Source organism: Elephantulus edwardii, unplaced genomic scaffold (assembly GCF_000299155.1).
Source record: "Elephantulus edwardii isolate Elephantulus edwardi_28Jun2011 unplaced genomic scaffold, EleEdw1.0 scaffold00058, whole genome shotgun sequence".
NCBI classification, from domain to species: Eukaryota; Metazoa; Chordata; class Mammalia; order Macroscelidea; family Macroscelididae; genus Elephantulus; species Elephantulus edwardii.
Window position 1 is genome coordinate 7593140 of NW_006399808.1, and position 21608 is coordinate 7614747.

A 21608-nucleotide genomic window follows, 5' to 3' on the forward strand; every position below is an offset into this window, starting at 1 on the left:
GAAAGAATGGTGCAGCAATGAAGGAATGAAAACCCAAAATCCCTGTAAATGTTCATTAAAACTAATAAAAAAAAAAAATAAAATAAAAAAAAAAGAGGAAAAGAATACAAAGAGTCAATGTTCTGAAATAACTGGTCAACCCAGAACCATTTCAAGAAGTAGTATATGATCAAGAAGAAATGGTACTGAAGAAAGACATTAAGATACACTGAAAACATCGGCAAAAAAATAAGGTGCCAGGAGTTGATGGAGAAATAACTGAAGTACTTCAGCAAACAGATGTAGCCCTGGATATGCTCAATAGTCAATGCCAAGAACTCTGGAAGAGAGTTACCTGACTGAAAACAAGGACCACTAGAAAGATGTTTACTTGTGTTTTATTGACTATGGAAAGGCATTGAACTGTGTATTTATTATTATTTAATAATAAATGATGGATAACATGGAGATGAATGAGAATTCCAGAAGACTTAATTGTGTTCATGTGAAATCTGTACACAGACCATGCTGGTAAAAGTAGGGTGTCAGTGAAAGGGGAAAAAGACCCCTCCTTGAGTTGGACTAACACAATGATTGCAACAATGGCCTTGAGCATGGCAGAGATTATAAAGGATAGGGTAACATTTTCTTCTTTGGAAAAATGTCTATTCCTTGCCAATGTTAGTTTTCAACATTGTTGCAGAGATATAAGAATTATTTATATAACTGAGATACTAATCTGAACAAATTTCAAAGGGCACATCAAGAAGACAAAGCAAATTATTATAACGGAAGGTGCAGAGAGCTGGGATTGGAGAATAAAAAGAGAAGAATTTGCCCAGCATTTTCTCAAGCTGTAAGAACTAAATGAATTCAAGCCTTGAATTGCAATACTGATACGGAGACATGCTATGGGCATCTTGAATCTTAAATGATCCAGGAAGGACCAAAAGAATTTTGAGGGAATACACAGAATCACTGCATCATAAAGAATTGGCTGATGCTGAAACATTTCAGGAATTATATCATATGATCAAGAATGAATGGTAATGAAGAGAGATGTTCAAGCTGCACTAAACGTTCTGGCAAAAAGTAAGGCATCAGGAGTCAATGGGATACGAACTGACATATTTCATCTAATAGATGTAGCCCTGGATACGCTGATCAATCAGTCTATACTATGAAATTTGGAGGATAGCTTCCTGGCCAACTGACTAGAAAAGTCTCATTACCAAGAAAGGTGATCTAAAAGAATGTGGGAATTATCAAACAATATCATTAATATAATATTCAAGCAAACTATTGCTAAAGATCACTTTAAAAAATGGCTAGAAAAAAAAAAGGCTAGAACAGTACTTATGCAGATAGCTGCCAGAAACTCAAGCTGGATTTAGAAGAGACCATGGCACCAGGATGTCAGATGGATCCTGGCTGAAAGCAAAGAATACTAGAACAGTGTCTATTTGTACTTTATTAACACATTGCCGCAAATGATGGCAAATGTGTTTCTAATAAGCGTGGTTGTCAATTTAAAAAGTGGCAACGTGTTAACTATGAAAAGGCATTAAACTGTGTGGATAATATAAAATTATGGCTAACATTGAGAAAAAGGAAAATCCCAGAACACTTAATTGTGTTCATAAAAAACCTATCCCAAGACCCAGAGGCTGTTGTGTGAACAGAGCAAAGGACATGGCTTAAAATTAAGAAAAGTACATATTATGGTTGTATCTTCTCTCCAGTTTTTCAGTCTGCATACTGAGCAAATTACTCAAGAAACTAGACTCTATGAAGAAGAATGTGGCATCAGTATGGGAGGAAGACTCATCAATGATGTATGCTATGAAGATGACAAGGTTGCTTTCTCAAAGTGAGGACGATTTGAAGTGCTTGCTATGGGAGATCAATGAACACAGGCTTCAACATGGATTGCAAAAACAAACACTAAAATTCTCACCACTGGACCAATAGGCAACAGCATGATAGATGGAGAAAAGATTGAAATTGTCATTATTTATTTCCTTTTACTTGGATCCACAATCAGCACCCTTGCTGCTAACTGTAGGAGACATATTGCACTGGGAAAGTCTACTAAGCAATGACATCAATTTGAAGACAAAGATGTGAAGATTAAGATGTGCCTAATTAAGGCCATAGTCTTTCCAATTACTTGCTTTGCTTCTGAGAGCAGGACAATGAATAAAAATGACAGAAGAAGAATTGATACCTTTGAACTGTGGTGTTGAAGAGTTCAGAAAAGATCCAACCAGAGTGCTCCTTGGAAGTAAGGATGGCAAAGCTTCACCTGTCATACTTTGGACATGTTGCTAGGAAAAACTATTCTCTGGAAAGGGATATATATCATGCTTAGAAGGGTGGAGAGTCAGAGAAAGAGAGAAAGACTCTCAACTAGGTGGGTTGAAACAGAGACTGCAGTAATGGGCTTGAATATGTCAGAGAATGTGAGGTTGGCACAGGACAGGGCAGGTTTTAGATCAAAATTCTTACCAAATATATGATTTGCAAATATTTTCTCCCAATATGAACAATGTTATAATGTCTTTTCACTCTCTTGACAGTGTCCTTTGAGGAACAAAAGTCCTAGGTCTTATGAGGCATCCATTTGAACTTCAATGATACTCAAGTTATGTATTTTATTTTTGTTTCTATTAAAGTTTGTGCTTTTGGTTTCCTGCCAAAGAGTCCATGATCCCAAGATCATGAAGCTTTTCTCTCATGCTTTCATTTAATAGTTTTAGCTCTTTGATTTGGGTCTTTGATCCATTTTTAGTACATTTTTTTATGCAATGCATATTGTAGGAGTCATGTATATCCAATGTCCTCAACTCATTTGTTTTTGCAGTCAGTATGTTGATATTTTTAAAAAAGGAAATATTTTTAAAGATATAAGTAACAGAAAGGGCACTCTGGTGGCCTAGTGACAAGAAGCTGCACTACAATCCTAAAGGCATACGGTTCGAGGCCACCAGCTGCTCCGTGGGAGGATGGGCAATCTTCCCGCCAGAGAGTCAGCTATGAGTCAGTTCCAACTCTACAGTAGAACAACAACATAGGTAACAAAAGTGTTGTCATTTCAACAACCCACAAATGTACAGTTTAGTGCCATTAAATGTTTGTCTTTTAAACTGTCAGCATTAACGGTTCCTTAATTTATGAGCACCCTAACCAGAAGTTCCCTATGTGTCCTGTCTTCCTTTCCTCTCTCCCTCCTGTCAGCCCCACTAATAATATTATTAGCTCCATCACCACTAATAAATTTGATCTTTTTATACTTGCCTATTGTAGATAGTTTAGACAAGTTGGATCATACAGCATTTGTCCTTTTGTGACAAGCACTTTGGTCAAGCAGCTCCCTTTCAGACAGTCATGACTTTGTCTTTTATCCTGATAACTCTTGCCCAGGGAGATAAACGTGTTGGCCTTAGGAACTTTCCGAAAACCATTTAGGACTCAGCCAGAATGTCATGCACCTGTGTCCACTAAGTCCATCAACATAAAAAACTGTCTACCAGCCCAGTCCCCCCTTGCACTCAAAGTGCCTCCCTAAGCCACGCGTTTGCTCCTCACCTTCAACTCATAAAAATCAGGAGAGTAGGAGGGGCTGCCCGAGAGGCCTCCCTGGGGTGAGGAGCCTTCTCGCTATGTGCAGCTGGTGTCACGATCAGCTTTGCCTGATGAACATGTTCTTCTAGTGGCCTTTGGGGATTTGGATGGTGACAATTCACTCATGACCGACCACATAAGATTAGACTGCGCACCCTGGTATGTGGTGAGATATAAGAAGCCCCAATGGCCAAATGAAAAGCCCCTTGACGCTACCTCCAACTGCTCCCTTCTCAAAGCTACCAGGACAGAAACACCTGCATTGTTGGGGCCACGCCCTGGGAGCACTTTCATTAAGAGTAGTCACCTCCACCTCCCTTATTTATTTATTTATTTAATTTTTTTTTTTTAATTTTTTTATTTTTTTTTTTTTAAGGGAGCCCTGGTGGCGGCAAGGATTCTGAGGCTCCGTTTAACATACTTTGGACATGTTGTAAGGAGAGACCGGTCCTTGGAGAAGGACATCATGCTTGGGAGGGTGGAGGAACAGTGCAGGAGGGGAAGGCCCTCTATGAGGTGGATTGATTCAGTGACTGGGGTAATAGGGATGGGTGTGTCGGAGACGGTGCGATTGGCACAGGACAGAGCAGAGTTTAGGGCTGTTGTACATAGGGTCGCTATGAGTTGCAAGTGACTCGAGGGCACATAACAACTGGTGGCCTAGTGGTAAGGAGCTGCGCTGCAAATTGAAAAGCAGGGTTGAATGCACCAGGCTGCTCTGCAGGAGGATGGTCAATCTCTTCCAGTGCCATTTCCTGCCTCTGAAAGCCAGCTGGAGGGTCAGCTATGGAGTGAGTTAGACTTTTCCGGAAACCAGGATGCACGGCCTACTCTGCCCCTTGCTCGCAGGGCGACGGCGCTGGATCGCTACCAGCTGCAGAAGGCGGGTTTCACACACGTGCTAAATGCAGCCCACGGCCGCTGGAACGTGGATACGGGGCCCGACTACTACCGCGACATGGCCATTGAGTACCACGGCGTCGAAGCCGACGACCTGCCCACCTTTGACCTCAGTGTCTTCTTCTACCCTGCGGCCGCCTTCATCGAAGATGCGCTTAGCCTTGAACACAGTAAGAGACCCCAGGCCCCTGCACCATCATGACTGTGCCCGAGGCCACGCCCCTACACTAGGCCCCGCCCCTGAGGTCACGCCCCATAGGTCTGTCACTCCAGCACATTAGCCCGCCCATTGGTACTTCCCTTTGGCCACACCCATTCTCCCCCTCCCATCCATCCCGCCCATTGGTCCTCCCGTCGTGCTGGGGGACAACCCGCCCATTGGCCCGACCCTGTGCCCATCTCCCTGGATTGAGACCTGGAGCGGGATCAAGTGCATTTTAAAAGTATGTGCACCTCTCAGGGCACCCTGCCAGAAATGTGGGTGGTTAGAAAATAATGACTCAGCCTCAGAAGGACGGTGGGGCTTGAAGACCTGACCTTCCCGTGGGATTTAGGCCTGGGAAATTGAGATTAAAGGAGCAAACTTTGGCCTGAATGTCTTCCTTGGAAAACAGACATTCCTCAAACATCTGGAATGTGAACACGCTCAAACGTGGGGTTTTGGCAGAGCCCTAAATTGTACCTAGATCCACACTAGACCGATTAGTCAATTTCAATGCCAGGGAATTGACTTTCAGTTCTCCAGCCACCTGACCAAGCTTACAGCCAGGGTATCCTAGTCATATTCAGAACTTTCCAAGCCCTCTCCTAGACAGCTTATAGCCTGGGCTTTGTGAGTGGCAAAGCATATTTGGGAATCTAGGTTTCATACCCCAAAGCCCAAATTTCCCAAGAAAATATATTCATCTTTAAATCACAGTGCTAGGCCTTGCCCTCAAAATGCAGTTTTGGCTGCCCTGATCCAGGTAAAAGTTACAAGGCTATTTTGGAGAGAAGGATACAGTTTTGGTATATATCCAGGATAAGCTAATAAGCAGTTGTTGCTCTTGAGTATATTTCAGTGGCATTCCACAGAGGCCAGAGGTACTTCTCCATGAGTCATAGGTCTTTGTGAGTCCATTACATAATCCAGGGTATCTAGTTACTAAAAGCCATTCTTGTTATAAGAGGAATTCCAAAGGCTCACTAGCTGACCAACTTGCTTGCTTCAGGAGCCTGGGTCTAGGCTTGCCCTGCTGGAAAGTCCCAGTCCTGGAGGATGACAGGCCCAGGTGGCTCTGCCCTCTGGTCAGTCATAGCCATCAATAATTTGTTGTTGTTTTGGTTCAGGAAACAATGTCATGGATGACAAAGCCCCACAGAGTTGAAGTGCTTGTGTTAGGAGACATATAATTTTTAAGTTATCCTTTTATGAGTCTATTTATGGACCATCTTTTGTGCTATGTACATTTGGAATTTCCAAACAGGATCAAATAAGTAAATGGATTCTGACTCATCACCATGAGGTAACATTTGCCTCAGTATTTGAAGTTAACTGAAAACATCTTTGATGTGAAAAACCAAAAGCCACAACAACTCTGTCCCTCAGATTCTGTTTAATGTGCTCACTTGCCCTTCCTGTATTTTAGACCATCTCTTTAATAGAAGGGGCCCGGCTGGCTTTGGAGAAGACAAGACTGGCTTCCTCTCACATTGCACAGCTAGTGATGTGATTGCTTTAAGCCTCGGTTTCTCCATCTGGTGATGAAAATATTTACCTTGAAATGTTATAATGAGGATCAGCAGCCACACACACATCAAGCGCTTAACACAGAACCTGGTGCACAGCAGGCTTTCAGATGTGTTTGATAAAGAGAGGTCGTGCACCGTGAAGCATGTAACCACACCAGCACATGCACACAATAATAACAATTTCCAATCCCAAAGGGGAAAAAAAAGAAAGAAAAAAGAATAAAAAAGACATTCCAACTTTGAACTAGTCCAATCTGCTCATGTGACAGCTTGTTTTAGATTCCTGGCACGCCATATTAGAATTAGCCTGCCCCTTCCACCACCATCATTCACTTCCTGACAAATCAGGAAAGAATTGGGCTCTGAAGTTCTGTGTTTAAGCCTGGGAAGATGACAGGGCTTTGAAAGGAAGGTGGTGAAACGATCTAGGCCACGACTCTCAGACCAGGTGGTCCACAAGCTGCAAAGAAAGGACCAGGCCAGAGATGGGTCAGAGAATGTGCAGGGAACCACCATGAGGAGAAAGATATGAGGCTACAATCCATGGTAGGCTGGGGTCAGCTCTCGGTAAACTTTGCATTTGTATATCTAAAGATTCTTGCAAGGTAAGGGTTCAACCACCAATGACTCAGGACCAGGCAGAGGATGTAAATGAACTAGCTAGGATAAGGCAGTGGGTGATGGTGTGGGGGCTCTGAGCTAAGCAGAGAGCTGCTCTATGAGAGGTGAGGTAATTGCTCCTTAGCTTCAGCCAATTTTGCTTGTGAGGAACAGAGAAAATGTGGTAGATCTTTGGATTTTTCAAAAGACATGTCAATTTTTTTTTATATTGTGTAAAATCACTCTGTCCGTGTTGGCAACAAATGAAAAGTCTCTTAAACGGCTGTGAAGGTCAAACAAAGGCACCCCAGTGGCCTTGTAACCTGTGTGTTTAATGCTCAGAGTAACAAAATGAAATGTTCAGGAGCTCGACCAAGGCCTTTGGGTGCAGATGGCACACCTTGTCCTGTCGGTGCCCGGCCTGAACACCCAGCCAGTCCTGCCTGGTTGTCTCTAGTCATGCGTTGGAAAACCGAAGGACATTACTGTAGCATTTGAGAGCCAGAGCCACTCCTCTGTTTATTATTACACTGTTGAAGTCAGACGTGTTGATGGACAGTGTGGCCAGAGGCCAGGCACGTCTCTGTCCTCTGTCTTGTCCTTCCTGATCTCTGTGGACCTGGTTTCAGTCACGTGGACCTGGCTTCCCACTGCATTCCTCACAGTCAGCCTTGTCCACTCCCTTGAGAGCACATCTCGTGGACCTTCAGAGTTAAACTGTGTCCCTATGTCAGCCCCAGGGTCCATCCGACCCTCCCTTCCCTGGATCTACTCCTGGTGAAAAATTTCCTCAGGCAACCCCAATCATTCTAGAAAAGTCTCAGACATAATCTAGCCCAGTGCCTGCCCTGACTGCTGGTGAAACAGAGGCCGGGAGAGGCCAGGTGATGAGGTGGCTGAGCTAACCTGAGGGGCCCTGCCAGGACACTACTTACCAGCAGGGGTTCCTCCTGCCACTCAGGCCCCATGAAAGAGTCCTTTGCCTGTATTTTGAGCATCTGGTGACATTGCTGCCTAAGAGGTCACCTAATATCATGACAAACAAGGCACTCCGGCTGTTTATATGACTGAATACAACTGAACTTGTCATTCTTCATCAGAAAAAGGACTCCTGCTAAAACCCTGCTACCCTGTTTGAATGGCCGTAACCACTTCCGGCATGGCATTCTCTGCGGTGAATTAGTGTGGTTTTAATTTCATGAAATCTTTTAAGGAACCCCAAGGCAGATACCACAAGACTCTAAAGAGCAGATTTTATGGGACCACTTCTCCCTCCTCTGCCCCTCCAGCTTCTTACTCCCTCCCCTCCCCCACATCCTTTCTCTTTCCTTCTTGTCTCCCTTTCTTTCTTTCTTATAAAATAAGCAACCCTCCTTTTGAAGCCATCTTACAGCCTAGGACCGGTAAGGCAGGTGTGAATAGAGAATGACGTCAGCTGGGAGGTGGTTCTGAGCTTCTGAACTTCACCAGAGACTATTATCACCAAGCAGCTTAAGCATCTCCCTATTGCAATGTCCTGATCCCTTGTCTGGGGGTTTTCAGAATGTTTTGTGGCCATTCGCTGAAATCTGAGGGTGTCTCCACAAACAAGAGCTGTTTTGGGGGAAGTGTGAACTCAGGCAGGTCCCAATATAATAAGGGGAGAGGGACAACAGCATGGAGCAAAACGAAGGAGGGTGCTTGGGAAGGTGCATAAATGGACAGGGATAGGCGTGTGTGTGACTGTGTGTGTGCGTGTGTGTGTGTGTGTGTGTGGTTTATGTATGTATGTATGTATATATGTGGCACAACCAGGCAGGGATGGGGTGGGCAATGGATGTGGCTCTTCTGTGACCAAGAGGTTGACACTGGACTAGACATTGGGGAAGCCAGTAAAGAGTCCAGATTTGGAGTTTCTTCACAAGAATGTGGGAATTCCTTTTTGGTAAAGGCCAAAGGAAAGATATTTAATCTAAACCAGATTTTCCAAATACAGACTGTGACCTATTATGAGCCATAAAATCATTTTAGTGAATCTTAAGCAGCATTTCATAGAAAAATGAACACAATAGAAAATGTAAGCATGTATGTTTTAAAGGCACAAATTGTTCAGGAAACTTTTATTCTTGCCACATGCATTGCAACACTGCCCAGCAGGAAGGATCTTGGACTTTGGAGTCAGATGGCCTACGCTCAAGTCATGGATCTGCCACCGTGACAGCACGTTCATTCAGGCCTTTCACCTTGGCTGCTGTTGGTCTCACAGAAACGCTCAGAGGTGCTCCCATGCAGTCCTTGCTGGGAAGAGGCCAATTGCAGCCTTCCAGGCCCAGCTTCTCCTTCCTGACTCTCCTGAGGCAGGTTCTTCCTCCACCTGATTCTAGGTCCCCAGACCGGGGAGCCTGACAGAGCCCCTGCAGACAGGAAGCAGGGCTGGGGACCAGCAAGGCCAAAGAAAGTGGTCAGAGCCCCACCCAGGCAGACCTCCCTACTGGCCTAGGGCCTGGCTCAGAGTCGGTCTTAAGAACAAGCTCCAGGAACTGCTTCAATGGTCTCCAGCCTCCCCTCCTCCTAGACCTCTCATCCCCTCCTCCCACTTAACAGACTTCAGCTTCTCAAAATGCTTAATGAACTACAGCTTTCGCCTGTTTCTAGTATTTAGTCATGACAGAAAGAATTACCCTTTTTGCCAGGAAAGGAAGAAACGCTTTAGTTATCAGCAGAGCTGGCAGGGGGCCAGGCAGCCTCAGGAGACTTTGGAGGGGATTAAAATGCAGAGGTGGACTCTTCTGGCCATTGGGTTCACACCCAAGGGCTCCATCCTGTTGTGAAGACCCTGGGGGCCACCTCCCCCATCCTACTCCGCAACAAAGATCCAGAAGCCCTGCTTATTTTTGCAATTTTTCCCCCCAGAAAAGAAAGAGGGCTGCTTGGCTAAGTTAGCGATATGGAGGGGTTGGGTTTGAGGGCATATGGAAATTAGAGGAAAGGAATCATTCTCACACTGTTAGCTGTCACCAGGTGTGACCTCCGGTTTGGCAGCACAGCCCTGTGCAGATGACACTATACAGTAGAGGTGTTATGAAAACCTTGAAGGGTTTTATTAAAGATGAAGGAAATATGCAACCACTGTGGAAAGCGGTGTGGCGCTTCCTCAAAAAGTTGCAAATAGAGATACCATTTGACCCAGCAATTCCACTACTGGGAATATACCCTAAAGAGACCATAAACAACATCCAAGCAGATATATGTAAGCACACCCATGTTTATCGCGGCTTTGTTCACAATAGCAAGGAGTTGGAAACAACCTAAGTGCCAATCAACAAACAAATGGATAGAGAAGCTGTGGCTGCATTGAAAAACAAGGAACTCATGCAATATTATTAAAAATGGGTGACCCTGGAGGACATTACGCTGAGTGAGGTATCTCAGTCACAAAAGGACAAATATTATATGGTGCCACTGTTGTAGAATAAGGCTGACACTGGGTTGGGGGTAGGACTGAGAAAAACTGGATAAACTATGTTTACTGCATTGAAGCTGAGGAGGGACAGAAAAGTTTAAAATGAATATATTTTAGGGCATTATGATTATCATAAGAGTCCGGAATGAGGGTTGCAGAGTGGAGTATACTTGGGGTGGGGATTGTGTACCAATGAAGGAAGTTTGCCTTTTGCTTTTCAAGGAGAGGAGGGAACTGGGGGTGGGGGTGGGGTGGATGGGGAGAAAAGTGCGACAATGAATGAATGGAATTCCAAAATCTCTGTAGATGTTCATTGAAATTATTAAAATTAAAAAAAAGAGATGAAGGAAATAAAATGTGGTCATCACTTAACTAAATCCGCTGCTGTGGGGTCCATTCTGACTCATGGTGACCTCTCCTCAGGTTGCCAGGGCTGTAACCCTTTCATAGACGGCCTCATGTTTCTCCATAGCACAGCTGTGGGCTCCAGTTGCCGACCTTTCAGTTAGCACTTCATTAGTTAACCTAGTGTGTGACTGGGGCTCCTCCTGGGAGCATTGTTGTTGTTAGGTGGTGTAGAGGCAACATGACGATCCTGTGAACAACAGATCTGAGCCCTGTCCTATCCTGTGCCATCCTCACAATCGCTGACACACTAGAGCCCATTGCAGCTGTTACTGTGTCAATCCACCTGGTTGAGGGTTTTCCTCTCCTTCACCGTCCCTCCACCTTTCCAAACATGATGTCCCTCTCCAATGAATAGTTTCTCCTAGAAACATCCCCAGAGTACGTGAGATGAAGTTTTATCATCTTTGCCTCCAAGGAGCACTCTGGCTACACCTTCTCCAACACGTTATCTGTTTGTTCTCTTGGCAGTCCATAGGATATTCAGTACTTTTCTCCAACACCTCAGTTTAAAGGCATCAGTTCTTCTGTCATCCTTATTCACTCTCCAGCTCTCAGCAGCACAGCAAGTGATTGAAAAGACCATGGCCTGAATCAGGTGCACTTTAGTCCTCAGACTAAGACTGTTCTTGTTAGGTGCTGTCCAGTTGCCCCTGATATATAGCAACCCTATGTACGACAGGGCACAACACTGCTGGGTCTTGCCCCATTCACAACTTCTTCTGTGCTTGTTGAAGGTCTTCCTCTTTTCTGCTGACCCTCTATTTTATTAAGAACAATGTCCTTCCTCAAGTACTGGCCCCTCCTAATAACAAGGCCCAAGTATGTGAAACAAGGCTCTGCATAGTCAATAAAACACTGAACATCTCCTGTTTCTGGTATGCTCTGATTTCAGCTGAGGTCTATCTGACATCAACGATGATAGTCTTTCTTCATCCTCTTCTAAATCTAGCTTGAATTTTGGCAATTCCCTGTTTTATTTACTTGTTATATTAATGACATTGTTCTATAATTTCTGCATTCTGTTGGATCACCTCTTGCAAACAAAACTTTTATATAAAACTCACATGTATACACTGTCTCACACTCACACGTAGAGAATGATTTATTGCAAAGAAATGACTCATGTGCTTCAGAGGCTGGCAAGTCTCAGGTTAGTAGCTTAGACTTCAGGACAGAGAGCACTGGGGAGGCTCATGAGTCCAAGCCGTGGACAGACAGGCAGTGTCTCAGGCTGCTGGCTTTGGAGGCTGCTAGTTTCAAGAGCTGATAAGTCCAGAGGTCATTGTGGAAGACCAGGCTTATAGACAGCTGGTTTGAGACTGCGGAGTCCAAAGTTGGCAAGTACAGCAGGCCACTGGTTCAAGTCAGGTCATCAGGCAGAAAGCCAGACATAGACCTCATAAAAAGCTCTTTAACTTTTTGTCAGAGCTGTTTTTGGTCTGTGCCATTGAGTTGGAGCTGACTCATAGCTGACCCTCCAGCATGTTTTCAGAGGCAGTAATTGCACGAAAGGAAATTGCCTATCCTTCTCCTGAAGAGTAACTGGTGGATTCGAACAGGGTGCCTTTGAGATTGCCGTACAGATTCTTACCACCAGGCCACCAGAGCTCCAGTGCAGGTCACATCTTGAGAGTCACTGCAAGGAAATGGTTCATGTACTTGAAGAGACTGGAAAGTCCCTTAATCAGACATTGTTGCTGTTAGGTGCCATTGAGTTGACATCTATAATGTGACTAGAGGCTCCAAAGTTCTGTCACCTTGAAAAATACCTAACCTTTGAAATCTTCTTTTCAGCACTCTTGCTCCATCCTTCCTTCTATTCATTTTTGTTTTTCCTATGTTCTAGAGCAACTGTTCTTCCTCCTTTGTGATTCCTGTAGGAAGGCTCTGTCTCTAGTGTCACATCTGCTAGTCAACTACTCTAAGTGCTCTGTGGTACGTAGGGTTTTCTGGGGCCTGTTATTTCAGACCAATTCAGGCCAATAGTAGTTCATTTCAGCTCATTAATGCCTAAAGTACCAATCTTTGTGCTTTCCATTTCATATTTTACAACTTCCAATTTTCTCCTAAATTATACATCCCTCCTTCCAGTGAAGGCCTACAGTGGTTTCTTCTCATTTGGAGCTTTACAACATCAGCAGATGAAGGTCCTTCACTGGCTGAAACTTTTTACTCCACCCATGCTATTAAAGCAGACTCTATTTTGAGCTTTTGCTTCCATGGACTATATTTGTTAGTACTTATACTATACTATTAGATAGAAACCTGAGGAACATAAAAAAAATTAGACATTCATTTAAAAATAATAAAATAATTGCATTATATATTGACATAATGAATGTGTATATAAAACTACTTTCTAAAAATTAGGGAGGGGAGAAGCATTTTATATTTTTAGTATCTGTTTAATGTTAGACTTAGTCACTTACAATCTCATATCTGCTCCAATATTCAGTCTGTTGTGTTAGATTGTTTTGGATGAATATATGAAGGAAATCTGATGTCCTTCCGATGTGGATTTAAAACACCCTCCCGCCCAGTGCTGTTGAGTTGATTTAGACTCTAAGCTACAGAACAAAGAGCTGTCACTAAAGTTTTAAAAAGCTGTCTATCTTCATGGAATCAGACTAGCTCTTCTTTTTTCCCTATAAGTCAGTTGGTTTGAAACACCAACTTTGACATTAGCAGTTGAACATTCAACCAGTACATTTTGAACAGAGCTCCTTGTAGTTAAAAGGGGCTATTTTCAGGTAATTGTAGAGATTCTTCTTTAATAACTACAGCAAACCTCAACAAGTGAGAATTTACTAAAGGCTACTTGCAATGTGGAATCTGAAACTGTATCAATGAATGCCACACTATTATGGAATTATAAACCATTGGTTTGTCTTGTACTTTGAATGCATCTTTTACTGACACGTGATTTTGTAACATTCTGTCTTGGTCATTGGGAAAATATTGGTTCATTTGATTATGTAAGTATTCCAAATGTTGACACTTCTCACAAAACATTGTTTTTAAAAAATCACATTTGTTAAGATTACCACTGAACTTATTAGGAAAATATATTAAAGTATTGGAAAATTGTCATGCTCGTGGTACTCAAGTTTTCCAAAATTCTGTTTTTTTTCTTGAAAGCTTACACTTTTTTTGTTGGCAAAAAATAATGTAATTTTTCTTTAAAGTGACAAAATGGCTCTGTTTGTTCATTTTTGAGCAAAGGAGCTTGAAAGACTAGTTTTTCCTGTCATTTGTTCTTTCAAATAAGAACAATGATTCATGGAGAGAGGGGGCTAGTTCAGTTTGCTTCTCATTCACTCATGCCTTTTCCTTTGAGGCATCTGCCATACGCTGATGTATGCCTGCATAGGATATTAAGAAGTATGCTCAAGGGCTAAAACTTTACAAAATTAATTTTCACTGCATCATCAAGGACATTCTTAAGAGAAAATGGCTTTTCTTTTTTCCCTGAGAGTATGTGAGCGGTGACTAATACAGTGATTATTACTATAATTTTCTGCTATGACTCACACAAAGACATCAGCAGTGGTACTCATAACCCCTTTTACGTCATTGTGCAAAGGTCAACACAAGGAACAAGACAAGAATCATCACAGCTCTACTATGAAGATAGTTTGGACTGCATGGATCCCTTGAAAGGACCTTGGAAACTCCTGGGAGCCTGTGGATCCCTCTTAGAGGATTGCTGGTTTAGAAAATGTACTATAAGAAGAATGGATGCCTTTGAGTTGTGCTGGAGAAGAGTACAAAACATACCACGGGCTGCCAGGAGAACAAATAGGTCTGTCTTAGAGAGGGTGAAACCAAGTTTCTCCTTGGAAGCAAGTTCCGTCTCACATACTTTGCGCACATGTTCAGAAGGGACCTGTCCTTAGACACATCATGCTTGGAAGGGTGGAGGGACAGCATAGGAGAGGAAGACCCCAGATGAGATGATTGACATGATAATTGGGGTAATGGGATTAAGTGTGTTGGAGTCAGTGAGACTGGCTCAGGGTAGGGCAGGGTTCAGAGCTGTTGTACATAGGGTAGCTATGAGTTGCAGGTGATTCAACAGTACATAACAAAAACAGAATAATCATTCTGTGCTTTTATTATCACATTATACAGCAAAGCTATTTTTGAAAAAAAATCTGATCAAGTGGTTTCTGTTGGATTGGTTTTTCTCACTGCTGGTTTATTTTGTTTTGCACTTGACAGTGGAGGCACTTGACCTGTGGCTCCAGGGGGCCGAGTGACTTACCCAGCACCTTTCCTGGCAGTTAGTAGTTGAGCCAAGTGTTGGAACCTCAGTCTCAAGTTTAGTGGAGGCTCACAGTCTAACTATGACGAACAGAGCATGCTCTCCACCAGAGGCGCAAGACAGCTGCACTGCCAGGGACTATGGCGCGCTTTCTCCTCGCCAAGCCCAGAACCCAAGCAGGCGTTGCAAATTGTGTAGACGGGCTGACTTCCTCTCTACCCCTTTCCAGTCAGTGCATGGGGTGGTCATTCCAAGGTCCTTCCTGAACTGTATCCTAGTTAAAGATGATGGTGAGTCGTTCAGAGGAACTCTATGCAGTCACAAGAAAAAGAAAACTTTTTAAATACTAATATACAAATCTTTTCATGGCATACTGTCAAATGGAAGCAGTAAGTTATAGAAAAGTATATAAAGCTTGTACCACACACTGGTCATTTTCTAGGAGAAAAAGAGTTGTTGTTTCTGGGAACTAAGGAGCTGTGTGGGAGTGAGGCTTTTCAATGGACAGATATCTTTTCCTACGTTTTGAAATTTGAAACCCTCGTGATTTCTCTATTCAAACAAACATATTTACAAGCTCATAGTTATTTGTCCAGCACAATGACTTAGGAATCAGCACTGAGAGGTACTTTGGTAGCAGAAAGGACAGTGCCATCCAGCCCCATCTTCCTCAACAACAGTGTGGCTGGTGGCTTCGAATGGCCGGAGAACGTCCTATTTGAGTTAACAGCATACTTTCCTACGACTACACCACCAGAGCTTCCTTCAGGAAGATCACTGCCTTAGGAACCCTTGTCCTATAGAGCTTCTATAGGAGTGCTCTAGTGGCCTAGTGGTAAGGAGTTGCACTGCCAACGCAAAGGCAGTCTGTTCAAATCCACCAGTTGCTCCATGAGAGAAAGATTGCGTCTCCTCCTGTGTGATTTACTGCCTCTGAGAACTTGCTGGAGGGTCAGCTATGGGTCGGTTCTGACAGGACAATAACTAACAACATGAGACAAAATTGATTTGGTGGCAATGGGTTTGATATTTGGGGTCTTGGGTGTATTTTTTTTTATATTTCAAAAAGGATGCTGAGTACCCCACTATACAACCTTAATTGTGGACTCTTGTGATAACTATAATACCCTATTGTGTGAGGGGATTGTATACCAAAGAAAGAATTTTTCTTTTACTTTTCAAAGAGAGGAATGAACTGCTGGGACAGGGCAGGGCAGGGAGAAAAGTGCAACAATGAATGAATGGAAATCCAAGATCTATGTAAATGTTCATTAAAATTATTAAAATAAAATCTAAAAAAAAGGGGTGCTGAATGCTTTATAGAAATTATCTTCACAAATCTGTGATGAAGATAGTCCCAGTTTAAACAGGGAAGCTGAAGTTGTGCAGGCATGAAATCTTGGTCATGACCCAGTGAGAGGGAACCTGGATTTGGGCGGGTCAGCCTGAACACGACGTGTGCCCATACCAGTTGTGCCAACCTTGTCTTTCTGTGTGGCCTTTTCTCCTCCCTGTTCCATCTGCAGATAAGATCCTGGTTCACTGTGCCATGGGCCGCAGCCGGTCGGCCACCCTGGTCCTGGCTTACCTGATGATCTACAGGGACATGACTTTAGTGGATGCCATCCAGCAAGTGGCCAAGAACCGCTGTGTCCTCCCCAACCGCGGCTTCCTGAAGCAGCTCCGAGAATTGGACAAGCAGCTAGTGGAGCAGAGGCGGCAGGCCCAAGGCCAGGCCGGGGAGACCGCCAGCGAGAAGGGGCTCTAGGTCCTCCTCAGAGCGGGCAGAGCCTCATGAGGTCAGAGCGCCGAGCCTGTGACCTCAGGTGTCACCGAGGAGGGACAGTGAAACCACAGCTTGACTTCCTCCAAACAATCCTAAAGTCCCTGGTGTGTGCTGGTGAGCAGAGGGGATGTGACACGGCCAGGACTTCACTTCGTGGAGAAGGGCTTCTCAGCAGGCGTGCTAACAGCTGAGCCCAAGCTCTCCACAAACAGAAAGTCTCAGGCTCCCCCACATCCTTTTTTAAAGATAGAAGCAAAATGGACTTCGAAATACATAAGCACTATGTTGTGAATTAAACATCTTTGTCTGAGTCACATTCTAATGAATTTTCTTGAGATACGACTTTTTAAAAAAAATTTAACATTAATTTCAAGGAAAATTTACAAGACTTTTGATGTCCAATCATTTATTGTTGCACTTTTCTCTCCTCCCAGCCCTCCCCCTGAGATATGACTTTTTAACCAGGCATCTGAAAGTGTCACCTGAGTTTGTGGATCTTGTTAATAAGCTCCACCCCTGGCCCCTCACATTTCAGGAATCCCCTGTGTCCATGTTGTCTTGTCTGTGGACTTCTCAGGCCTGGTCCACCACGTGTAGATGCTGATGGCTGGGTGACTAATTTGGTTGGGGTGGGGCTGGGGGGTTCTGGGTCCCATCAAGGCCCCAGCCTTAGGCTTCCCCCATCTTAGGGGGTCAGCTGTACCGACAGGCAGGACCTTCCAGATCTCAATGTTACAACACAGAAAAGATAAGCAAACTGATCAGTTTGGGAATTCACTTTTATAATTTTAGGATAGAAGAGTCTTTAGGGAAACAGAACTCTGCTAGGCTCCCTTCACTTTAATTCTAGACCAAGCAACACAGACTTGTTTTCAAACCAGTGTTTCCCATGTGGTGGCAGCGGACACCTGGGGCCACTGTGGGGTCCTCTCCCCGGAAGTCAATCCTCAGCATGCCAGTCACCACAACTGTGCCAGGCTCGTTCTTGAGGGGGAAGCGGCAGCAGGCATGGAGGGGTCAGTGGTGACTCCTGGGAAAAGCTGCCCCAAACCAGACAGAACGTAGATAGAGATGCTGACCGAGATGTCCGACATGAGGGCAGACGCCGAAGCTGCAGGTGAAAGGAAAAAAGGGTGACCCGAGTGCGTGTGTGTGTGTGTGTGTGTGTTGCTGGGCAACATTATAAAGGTTTAGTTGTGGCTCCACTCTGGTTATGGTTTTTCTGGAGAATGGAGACTGGAAGTCTTAGAGGGGGAAAGATAATGCCCGGGGGCTCAACAAATTAGCGGTCACCAAGGGTCACCAGTGACTTTGGGGAAGCTTTGGCTCTGCTTTTGTTTCACAGAGGAAGCCTTGAGCCCTGCAGTTCTGGGACAGGCAAGCCCGCCCTCATCTTCCCTGGGGCCCAGGGGTTGCAGGCTCCTCATACATGTACAGAAGGAACTCTGAGACTTCGGGGTAAGAGTATTCCCCTCCTAACAGGGAGCTCCGGTGGCCTGGCCCACAGGGAGTTGTGCCCCGCTGACCCAGAGGTGGCACTTCTGCTGGTTCCAATCTTCCGGGGACTCAGAGAGAATGATGGGCAGTTTCCTCTCTTGGGATTTACAGCCTCTGAAACCTCCCTGGAGGGTCAGCTTTGAATCCAGTTCTCACTCTTCAGCAAGGAGACTACACTTAAATACCTGAAACACTGTAAAAAGGTTTGCAAAGCAAAAAGGCCTGGGTGAAATGGAAACATGAATGTGTAGTAGTAAATGGGTGCATCTGATGCTAAGATTAAAAAAGGAGAAAGGCTTTCTTTGAAATTGTGACAGTACTGTGCCAAGATCCTGTGACCTCCAGAGTGATGGGGTAACACCCAGGGACAATGGAGCTGCTCAGTGAGCAATTCAGGTTTGGGAGTAAGGGGAGCCATTCAGTCTTTTGGGAAAGGTATGCAGACAGGCCCTGGCCTTGTCTTTCCTGTCCTGGGTCCTGATTGCTTCCTCCGAATTCAGTTATGTCCTAGGTCTGATCTATTCCTTGTCCAGAAAGAAACTGGTATTTCTACATCAATGAAGTACAAGAACCCACAAGTGGAGAGGCTGGGAGATCTACAGCCCCCTGCTGGCGTTGACTGGCATGTCTCTGTGCTCCTCCCACTTCTCTGTGGGACCTAGAGTTCTGCATGAGTCACTACAATCAGGCAAAGTTCAAGTCTGATCTCTGCCAGAGACTCCTGGGAGCCAAAGGTAAGGGGGACTCTTTGGAGGTAATCTAAATTTACTCCGTCAATAAGCATGTGCTCAAAATCTACACTATACTAAGGGGGCTCTGCTGGCGTAGTCCCTACTGTGTGGTGCTGATAACCCAAAGGCCATGTATTGCATGGTTTGGATTCACCAGATGGACAGTCTCCGCTCGTTGCAATTTACAGCCTCAGAAACCTGATGGAGAGTTACTATGAATTGATAGCCATGGGTACCTATGCCAAGAACTGGGTTGTTGTTAAGTGCTGTCCAGTCAGAGACGACTCATAGAGACCCTATGAACGAAAAACCTGAACACGTGTAAAAATTTCACTGTTTCTCCAAGTTCATAGAGTTTCCAGAGGCAAGTTCTTTCAGAAGAGTATGCCTCTCCTGGTTCCAAGCTTGTTTTAATTGGGGGGCTCCACCAAACACTGTCTACCATGTGTAACCATTATTGCATTTGACACATAAGTGTCACAGTATTCAGCATCACAGCAATTACAAGTTACCTCTGTACAGCAAACAGACAGACCAGTGCTATGACACTTAGAATGTTTGGCCAAGAACAATTAAAACCAGGCTGGAGTGCCACAGATGAAAATCACCCACCTTTGGCTTAATAGCATAACTTTCTATCCACTAGGCCAACAGAGCTCTATGTTGTTGTTGTTAAGTGTCGTTGAGTCATGTACACTGTAATTAAGTGCACTGAGGAAACAGCGTTAAGTGCAGAATGAAGGAAAAAGGGTGAGAGATAAACACATCGTAGGTGGATGCTCAGACGACTGAGGAGATAGGTAAGCTCTGATTTGGGGGGAGAATTTCTAAGGAGGAAGGGGTGTCCTAGACCAAGAAATAGCACAGGGCAAGGCCCAGGGTGGCAAAAAACTGGATGGGTTTAAGGAACTCTTCGAAGAGACTGGAGTTGAGTAAGGGTGAATGGAAGGAGATGGATGGAGAGTCTTTATTCTTAGTGCAAAGTAAAAATCACTGGTGTGTTAAGCAGAGGACAGGAGACGGATCATTCTGAAAAACGTGTGGAGAATAGGTTGCAGAGCAGAGTGAGGAAGGGAAGCAAAGGACGAGTGAGGAGGTTGTGGGCAGGGCAGATTTAGTTTACCCGGTAAAGGAAGCACAGCTAGGTCTGTTGCACATTTCCCCACCACGTCAAAGATTCTGCTTCTAGGTGTGTCTGGCATCTTTCCCATCACAGCACTTTTCCAGACAACCAAAGTCTCATTTCAAATGTACAATCCCTGACAGAGATGGAGCACTCAGCAAGCAAGGGAAGCACAGGCTCATTTGTGTTTCCTTAATAAACTGTAGTTAAATGTCATGTGTATTTTGCTATATCAAAGATGTGGTACAATTTACATGTAATAAACCAGCGCTTCCCTTCTTTACCAGATATCCTGCACCGGCTCTGGGAGCTGTTGGAGACAGCTTCAAGGAATTAGTAGAGTCAGGATTATTATGGCGCGATCCTGGAGAATCAACAGGCCTTGCTGGCAAGGGGAGAGGGAAATGACTGATCCAGGTTTCTCAGTGCTGGAGTACTGGGATGCGCGTGTCCAGGGCAGGAATGGAGAAGCGGCAGGCATGAGCAGCTCAGGCCTGTGAAGCATGCAAAGGCGTCCTACACCATTTTTTGTGAATCTAGAGCTCTGAGGAATGTTTGGGGATGTAGTTCTGGGAGCTATTTGTAGAGACTTTGAGAAAAGGGAGGAAGGGTTAAGCCTGAGGACTGTGGAACACCAGCACTAAGGATGGGCCTGGATGGAGATCCAAGAAAGGCAAGTAGGAAGAAAACCAGGAGTGAATTCTCGAATCCTGACTAGAGACAGAAGCTAATTCTTCCTACCAGAATAGTACTTGTGTTTTAGAATAACCATTGACCAAGGTTTGCTTTTAACAACAGAAAAGCCTATTCTTATACTGCCTGTAACAATTTTTAAAGTATTGTGCATTCATTAGCTAAGCCTTTAACTCAGAAGTTATGACCTTTTCACAAAGTGTTCCGGTGTGTGTGTGTGGGGGGAGCAGCAACTTGGAGAGACCCAGGTTTATTTCACTGACTGCAGCTGGGTGAGTTTGGGCAATTAAACACACTACTGTTGAGTCTCACGCTGCTCATCCGTGTATTTTGTCCCACGTCTTGCAGGGGTGGTGTGAACCTGCAAACTCATACTGTTAGTCATTATCCTCTTCATGACTAGGAGGCCAAGGCCTTCACACCTGGGCAAGCCACTACTAAACAGGCTGGCAACTGACAATCCCTTGTTAAGATCCGTAGAAAGACAGACACACATTAAAAGAAAACCCTAGTGAAGCCCAATGCTGTAAAGTTGATTCTGACTCTGAGCAACCCAGCAGGACAAGACAGAACTGCCTCAGAGGCTTTCCACAGCCGTGATTTGTAAGAGGCAGACGCCACATCTTTCTCAAGTGGAGCAGTGAGGGGGATCACACTGACAACCTTCTGGTTAGGAGACAAGGGCTTACCCACCTTGCTACCAGGGGCCCTCTAAAGACCGAATTACTGATTCTAAAAGATAGGGGCTAACATCAGGTACATAAGGGATTGCATGGAACAGAATGAATTTGAATGGAACACAATCTAAATGATTACTGTATGAAAAGAAT

General features: G+C 44.4%; 1 protein-coding gene across 1 annotated transcript in view; it reads left to right on the forward strand.

The window, feature by feature from the left end:
* The window catches only part of DUPD1 (dual specificity phosphatase and pro isomerase domain containing 1), a 54551-nt gene extending 37835 nt beyond the window's left edge, over window positions 1-16716 (forward strand). Inside the window, exons 2-3 of the mRNA XM_006887563.1 lie at window positions 4453-4673; window positions 16475-16716. Of these exons, the coding sequence (XP_006887625.1) occupies window positions 4453-4673; window positions 16475-16716 (463 nt within the window). The remainder of the gene's footprint in view (window positions 1-4452; window positions 4674-16474) is intronic.
* The last annotated feature ends 4892 nt before the right edge of the window (window positions 16717-21608 follow it).